The sequence below is a fragment of the Anopheles darlingi genome, chromosome 3, assembly GCF_943734745.1.
Source record: "Anopheles darlingi chromosome 3, idAnoDarlMG_H_01, whole genome shotgun sequence".
NCBI lineage: Eukaryota > Metazoa > Arthropoda > Insecta > Diptera > Culicidae > Anopheles > Anopheles darlingi.
Window position 1 is genome coordinate 46,281,328 of NC_064875.1, and position 8,214 is coordinate 46,289,541.

Genomic DNA, 8,214 nt, shown 5'->3' on the forward strand with positions numbered 1-8,214 from the left:
TCTCTCTCTTTCTCTCTCTCCCTCCCTGGCACTCCCACTGCTCACGCACCACGATACCGTGCCATCCCTCGGCCAATGTGTCTCTTTCGTACGCACCCTTCTTCTTCGGTCGGTCGGTCGTCTTGCTCTCCCTGCTGGCCGGTCTGCTGCGCGCCACCAACTCCCCTCCCCACACGTGCTGCTCGGATCTGCGACCGGCATCTCTTCTCTATAAATAATGGTGTAGCGGGGGTTTCCAGCTCAGTAAGCAGCAGATCGAGCGTTCGAGCGATATCGAACAGACAAAAAAGGTACGTTTTGTCCCGGACAAATTCCGTTCCAAGTGATCGAGCTAGAACGCTACTGCAAGAGTGTCCCGAGCTAAGATAGTGTGTTTTTTTTTATCTGGTCTACAATATCCTAGCAAGTGATCGTGTCTTAGATCGTTGCCGTTACGCATTTCCATCGGAATTAATCGATTTTCTTTTGGCATCTTTTCTTCTTCCGTTTCTACGATTTGTAGTAGAGAGAGAGCGCGAGAGAGTGATAAGATAGAGAAAGTGAGTGACAAGAACGGCAGCGGAAATTAATTGGAAAAATCAATTAGAACCTCCTGCTCGGCATACACACACACACACACCGCACCAACATGAAGCAGTACGCACTGATAGCGGTGGCGGTGGCCCTGGTCGGTCTTACGAGCGCCCAGTTCCCGAACGGCAGAACCCTCGACGCACCGAATCCGGGCCTGTGCGCCAACAGAATCATCCACGAGCGAGCACCGGACGGCAAAGGGTAAGCATCGACAAATCGAAAGACTACAACGCGCCGGCGACGAACTCGCTTCGGCTTCGGTTCGGTTCGACGGAGAAAGTGTTTCATTTTTTTTTTTGGCGTGACCTTACGGCGGGCGCACGCGCGCCTGCCTCCAAAATTCGATCGCGATTCCGGTAAATTCTGCGGGTACCCGGGTTTCGGTGCCTCCTCGCTGCTTCTCCTCGCCACCACCACCCTTTCCCGGCCCTGTCCTTACGTCATTCAATAATTCCGTTTGCCAACTTGCGCAATGGACCGGGTTTGGGATGTACCGACGATTGTTTCGCGATGCGCTGGTACTCGCTTCGCTGTTTTGAATTGATGCGAGCACTGCGCTCTGCGCCTGCGTGCTCGTGAGAACGTTTCGGTTCGCTCTCTCATGACATTTTAATCGCAGTTTTTCACCTCTTTAACCACCCGACATGCCGGTGGTTGGCGTAATCATTGTTTATCACGTCAAACAGCGGGGGGTCTCAGCGAATCTGGAAACTGATTCGCGGATTCGCGTTGGCTCTCTGTCCCGTGTCACTGTAACGTTAACTTTACGATGAGACCGGTACGGAATAATGGAGAACGTCTTCGTCATCAGGAAAAGCTGGAAGGTGGTGATCCGTGGTGGTCCCAAAGGGTATCATTAATACCACTTCTCCTCCGCCACCTACTTGATCCGTTGCCTTGCGATCCGATCGCAAACAATAGCCATCGACGCAACGACCAACACGCTGCCAGCAGAGGCCATCAACGACGATCTGGTTCTGGTTTGAGAAGATCATAATTTCTAGTCCGTATCGTTGCGTGCTGTGGCCCATTGTGGCATTGTGGCTACTTTCACTCGGTTCGTACTCAAGAACCTGTTCTTTAACCGCCAGCCAACCGAGCTAGCCAAGCTTGCTGCGCTGCGTAGGAAATGCTAATGAATATTTATGGAACAGAGGGCTCGCTGGTGGTGGTTGCCCAATGGGTTTATTGACACTGCCATCATCATGCGTGCGCCCCCGTCCCACCCGGACAAGGATTGACGGTATTGACCGGGGGATGAATATTTGTTTTAGAAGTATTGAAGGAATCCAGCATCCGGACCTGTTTGTCCACACCAATTGTGAGCTCAGAACCGAAAGCGATTGTCGATTCTCGTCCCAGGTTGGCATGACAGCATCTTATCTAACAGCCCTCTGCCTACTTCGTTTTTACAGCTACTTCTTCTCGTGGCGTGATCCATCGCAGCGTGGCGTCGAGAAGGATTGGCTGGATGCGCGCAACTACTGCCGCCAGCGGTGCATGGACAGTGTATCGGTCGAGACGAGCCCGGAAAACGAATGGATCAAGCAGAGAATCGTCGAAGGCCGGGTAAGTGTCACCGGTAAGCCGGTGTCTGTGTGTGTGTATGATAACCGCAACGCGTACCAAGTATACCGACACATCGTAAAGCAGCAACACTAACCCTGGCGGCCAGCTTTGGCGTGACAATGTAGCTCCCCTCCCCCCCCCCAGGGCGACGCCAAGCGAGGCGATAGCAAGCATAACATGAGCCCATTGGCCCTTGGCCTTGATGGTTCAGTTCAGTTCAGGTGCCGCTACTTGTCACGATAAATCACAACAACTCTCCTCCATCGGATCGATCGAACCGCCAGCCAGCGTGCATGACATTTGATGCGCTCGGCACGGTATCGCCTCCCGGTACCGGTGCGCCACCCCCGGAAGCGAAAACAGCGATCGATGATGGGATCTTCGCTTATCGCGAGGGGTCCACTATCGCTCCACGATCGCGTCGCTCTGCGCCGTTGCGTAACCGCGGCAAACCGCGCTTTTGGCCACGTCCCCCGGGGTGGGGGATGGAGGCGGGAGGAACGTGACCTTCCCGTTGTCGTCGTTAGCGTCGTCGTTGGCGGCGGTGGCGTGTTTGGTGGACAGCGCGTCGGTCATCTGGCACACCGGAAGCGGTGTCTAGCGGTGGCTCATCAATATTCTGCACTTTATGTCCACCACGATCCCCAATCCCCCGGGAGTGATCATGATGTCATCGGACGGCGACGGCGACGTTGATGCATTCCTCGATGCCTCAACTTGAAACGCGTTGGCCCCCTTTTCGGTCCACGTTACGATGCTCTCTCTCTGCCTTCCTGTGTCCCCCTTTTTTTGTTTGTTGTTAGGTTAGGTGCGTACCAAGGGGGGAGCGGAGAAAGGGGATGATGCATCATACACACAGGCGGTCTGGGTGCGCGCTTTGAATGACAAAGTAGTCCCTATGACTACTCGCGTCTTACGTACATTCCGAGCGAAGGCGGTGTTCCTAAAGGGTTTTGTTGTCGCTTTCACTTTTCGTTCGTTCGTTCGTTCGTCCGGAGGTCGGTTTGCGGGACGATATTGTTTATTCTGTCCTCGTCGTCCAGCCCTCCATTACCTACTCCATCTACCACCCCCCTTGGCGCATCTCACGATAAACGGAACTGCAATGCGATGATGCCCTGCCCTGTTGGTCGTCCTTGGCGAGTTACGAGACGACCACCCGTTTACCGTTGAGCCCCCCTTCAGCTGGATGTAAAATACTGCAAATTAAACGCCTCCTCGCGCTTCTTCGTTCCCAATACTCTCCGCTGCTTGTCCTGCACACCGCCCGTGGCGTCTCCGATCCGATCGACGTGGGAGAAAGCTGATCAGGATGCGCCGCCCAACGGGAAGGGGCAGGGGGAGCGTGTGCGTGCGTCTGGGTCATCTGTTTGGGTTTTTTATGTTTTTTTTGAAAACCAAAAAAAAACGACAAAATTATTATCATCATCATTCGCCGCGTGATGATGATGATGATCGGGAGGATGGCCACGATCACGTTCCGTGGTCCGCTTTCCCTTTAAACCGGTTAACCAGACGGGATTGCGGATTTTTGTGGTCATGGTGGTGGTGGTGGTGGTGCGGTTATGCGAATCGATTCCGTCTCCCCGTTCCGTTTTATCAACGGAATCGATCGCTTTTCATTAGGAACAGCACAGCCCCGGAGGTATCCTTCTGGTTTTTTAATCACTTGCTTTTTGATTTATGATGCTCCACACCTTTTGGTGCGCCCGCAGATTCCGGACACTTCTTTCTCGGACACCGTAATCAAGGATCGCAATCTCGAATCTTGATTTATGTAACCGATCACACACACCTTCCGAGGCAGGGCTAGGCAAATCATAGTGCGGAGTGTTTCCCACGATAGCGTGGCCCTTCTGAAAAGGTTTGTGTGCCAACGATGACACTTGGCACCGGCGCACTGCCGGCTTCACAGTTCAAACATTGGCCTCCATTTTGAGTTTCCCTCAAGATGCCCTAAGAGGATCGCTCCCTTCTCGCCTTCTCGCTCCCTAGTTTCCCTTTTATTAGATAAACAGATGAACCAGCGATCCGGCGATCGCTCACTCGCTCGCTCTGTGACTGTGTGTGGCGCATCTTATCGATGTCGATGCGTGCCTCCGGCCGATCGCCGATCTTCGTGATCGCTCGCGCATCGTCGTGGTTATGCGCTGGATCGACGCGACGCGACGCGACGACCCAGCAACCGACTGCGGATGCTCCCAAAAAGGCGGTGACGCAACCGGCAGCATCATACATCACACGGAGATGATAATTATGGCCAACGGTGAAGATGGTTTCCCTTCCCGCTCCCATTTCCCTCGGAATGCCGAGCGCCGGACCGCTGGCCGGACGGAAGCTACCAGTCCCAGTGGTTGGCCAGCGTGCGGCGCTTTAAGCCCACGATGAACAATTACGCACCCTTGGGCGATCGCGCGCGCCTCGTTGTTGTTGCGAGTTGGGAATGTTGCATTTAATCTTTCTCGTTTTGGTTTTTTTTTTGGCGTGTTGTTTCGCAAAATGAGAAATGGTGGACGGTGGGCGCGGTCGTGGAATGCTCATTAAAGAGGCAAGGAATGGCGGATTAATAGTGCGGCGCGCTTTTCGCAATGCCATCGGGGCATTAAAATGGTGAAAAATGGAAATGCCAACCGATCGTTACTTCGGACCATCATTAATGGTGTGCTCTTCTTTTTTTTCTTTTTCTTCTTCTCCTTCTCCTCTCTTCCATCTCGCTACAGCAAAAGTACATCTGGACCAGTGGACGGCTGTGTGACTTCAAGGGATGCGACCGGCCGGATCTGCAGCCGACCAACGTGAACGGATGGTTCTGGACGGCCGAGCTGCAGAAGCTGGCCCCAACGACCGTGCGCAACCAGAACGATTGGTCCGAGGGTGGTGGCATCGGTAAGCCGCAGCCCGATAACCGTGAGCTGATCCAGGGCGGTGCATCCGAGAACTGTCTCGCCATTCTGAACAACTTCTACGATGACGGTGTCCACTGGCACGATGTGGCGTGCCACCACGTGAAGCCGTGGGTTTGCGAAGAGAACGATGCCCTGCTCAAGTACGTCAAGTACAGCAATCCCAATCTGCGCATCTGAGTACTTGAAGGCACTTGACAGGAACGCGACCGCAACAGGCGGTCCACACGCTGAGCAAAAAACACGAAGAACGAAGTGAAATTGTTTTTTCATTCTCTTTAATTTTCGCAATTAATTAATTAATGCATTAACACGGGGAGGAGCAGAAGGAGGCGACGCAGGGCTGCAGGTGTCCTCTCTCACGTGTCGCCGGTATTCATATTTATTGATCGAGCCCACTAGGGACGGCAGCTCGATCAGCGCGATCAAAACTGCAGTAGAGTTAGTAGTAAGCGGGAGCAAGACAATAAAGAAGTTTAAAACCAAGTCGTTGTGTCGCAGATCCTTTACGCGTTTTCCGAATCCCATTATGTTGAAGGATAGGAGGGAAGTGATTAAGAATATTTTTGATTAGAGTTTCGATGAGCGATTGGAAATGGTTGTTACAGGTTCGGAGCTCAATGCAAGACTCGCAAAATGTTTGAAACTTTCTTCTCCAACATCTGCTCTACATAAAGCGACATTTACTTCGGTTCACTAGACGTCTGCTTCTAAAGTGTACACAGCTCAGATGAAGCTCTATTGAATAGATTGTCATCCGAACATATATCTTCCATATCTTCCATTCAAGGGAGTTAGCACGGACTAGTGGAGTGTTTTTTTGGTATTGGTTCTTTCATTGGCAATCTACAATTCTAGATTTTGATATTGAAATATGAAAACAAAACTCTAATTTTAACATTAAGATTAGAATTTACTCATTCAGTTACGATCAAGACACCATTAAATTACGATTTGATTGTTGCGCCGGATGAGTAAAGAAATAAGTTTGTTTAATTAAATAAACCCGTTTTTTACATTCTGGTATTAAATAGAAACACTTAAGAATACAGCATCCCTAAAACATACTTACTGATCACTTTATCGCTCCAAGAAAACCGAAACACCAGTCAATTCATTGCTATAATAGTTTATTTTTCTTACGATTTCTGCTGTTCTGGTTCAGTTTTGTGGGTTCGTCGATTTTGTATAAAACACATTTATTTCAATATAATATACTTTTTTGTCAATAAGATTTTAAACGAATCTACTCTAACCCCTAGTAATAATGATCTCACCACCGCGCGCTACCTGGGGCCCACCAGGCTGGCGGGCTGGTTGCATCTACTACCCTACCTCGCTCGATACATATTTAATCATCATCATTGTAATCCCCTCATTGCGCTCGTTATCGAATGCCCCGCGTACCACGCTTTCCCTCTTCATTACCATTACATTAAAATACAGCTCGCAGCTCAAGCAAGATCAGACCGCTACCGCAACGTACACAACGCACACAAACACGCACACACACACGCACACATGGACACACAACATTCTTGGCTAATGCTGTGCTTTGATACTACTTAAAAGAACAGAAACATTTGTTATACACTTCACGTTCTGGAGCGGGCTGCTGCGGAAGCTGCGGTCTGAACCTTATCCCCTTTTTCTTCCCTTCTTCTTCTTGTTCGTTTACATGAAAAACAGAAAAACGAAATAAATTACAACACGATCATAACACGACCCCGGAGGAGTGCGAACCGGCTATCGAGCGGCTATCTATCGGCAGCACCGTTGACTCTCTCTCGGTGGTCCTGATAATTTATCTATTTTGTGATTTTCGTTCTGCTGCTGGCTATTTACAAACGTTAGCATGGTGTGTTTGTGTGTATGTATCGAAGAAAGGGATCACCATTCCATTCGGTTTTTGTTTTACGTATTACTGGATGATTTGCCCGATTCCTCTCCTGACACGAGAGCTGTTTGCTACTCCCTACTTTCTCGCCTCGGTCTACAGTAATGTTATTTTGCTTAGCCCCGGATTACCTTATCATTTGCTTCTAATTACTGGCACAAAACTGTATCCTGCCTCTGTTTTGATGAATATCATTTATTCGACGCTACTTAAATAACAGATTTTATTTTTTCTCTTTCTAACGGAAGTTGCTAACTCAAGGTGCTAACCCGTTTGCAGCTAAATCAACGAGTAGCATATCCTTCCACCTCATTTGCTTCGTTCTATCGTTCATCAAACGACGCATTTGAGTTGGGATTGAGATATATTTTGAGCTCGAGCAATCCCGAACACCCCGTTTCTAGCCGGTATCAGCACTCACTAATCACTTTACAGATACATTTTATTGCAACATTTGATTTGCTTACCTTTGTGTTTGTGGGTTTTTTTTCGCTCTCTCTCTCTCTCTCTCTCTCTCTCTCTCTCTCGCTCTCTCTCCATCTTTTTCCTCTTAACTTTATATCTTAATCCTACACTCACTCTTTATACAAAAACAGTAGAACGACCTTTCTACCCTACATCCGGATTACCGGGGAATTCGAAACCAACGGTTTGTTGAGAAACGCATGGAACGTTTCAAACACAGGTTGGTGTTGCTGTTGGTGAAGCTTCGCCAATGCTCAGCTGTATCCTGCGTGTCGAGGATTTTGCAAACTGATTGGTAAGTACGCAGTAGCTAAAGCACAAGCTTATCCAACGGAATCGAGAGACTAACCGTATTGAAAGCAATACGAGACGAGCCTGAAACCGGGAGTGTAAGCTGCACTTACAATCGTACACTTATCAAGAGCTACTATCGTCGAGCGGTTTGAGCTTGCCTGAGATGAGCCTCCCAACGAACTTCCACTTAGTTAATGCAAGCAGCATAATGATATCAATTTACGACGATTCTAGTGTCCTCCGAAATTCAGCTGCTAAAGCTGGTTTCCATTTTAAAACATTGGCCATAACGTACGTAGCAGTACAATTTAAAACAGTAGGTCTATTACTAATTTTAGCCCACCCAAAAGCCACCTAGACTGGTGACTGATCGAGCGATTCCTCTTCCAGCAGCAACACCATCCTAAAACCATCTAAAGCCCCCCCGCAGAAAATCCTATCTCCTATCTCTGGCCTCATCCACAGGTCTTCTCCCCTAAACGGGCAATGTAAAATGATATTTTGCTTTGCTTG

General features: G+C 49.4%; 2 protein-coding genes across 2 annotated transcripts in view; one reads left to right on the forward strand and one right to left on the reverse strand.

Moving 5' to 3' along the window:
* Positions 1-257: 257 nt before the first annotated feature.
* Positions 258-5,531, forward strand: LOC125954651 (uncharacterized). Its single transcript, XM_049685118.1, has 4 exons — positions 258-290; positions 503-774; positions 1,989-2,142; positions 4,863-5,531. The coding sequence occupies exons 2-4, from the start codon at positions 629-631 to the stop codon at positions 5,223-5,225; spliced, it is 663 nt and encodes a 220-aa protein (XP_049541075.1). The 5' UTR covers positions 258-290; positions 503-628; the 3' UTR covers positions 5,226-5,531.
* Positions 5,532-6,165: 634 nt separating this feature from the next.
* The window catches only part of LOC125954593 (F-box/LRR-repeat protein 6), an 11,850-nt gene continuing 9,801 nt past the window's right edge, over positions 6,166-8,214 (reverse strand). Inside the window, exon 9 of the mRNA XM_049685037.1 lies at positions 6,166-8,214. This exon is cut by the window's right edge and continues 1,105 nt beyond it. The gene's annotated coding sequence lies outside the window, so the exon portion shown is untranslated.

Coding starts and splice junctions, on each gene's coding strand:
- LOC125954651 (XM_049685118.1), top strand. CDS start 629: ATGAAGCAGTACGCACTGATAGCGGTGGCGGTGGCCCTGGTCGGTCTT. Junction 775..1,988: donor CGAGCACCGGACGGCAAAGG/GTAAGCATCGAC, acceptor TCGTTTTTACAG/CTACTTCTTCTCGTGGCGTG. Junction 2,143..4,862: donor AGAGAATCGTCGAAGGCCGG/GTAAGTGTCACC, acceptor ATCTCGCTACAG/CAAAAGTACATCTGGACCAG.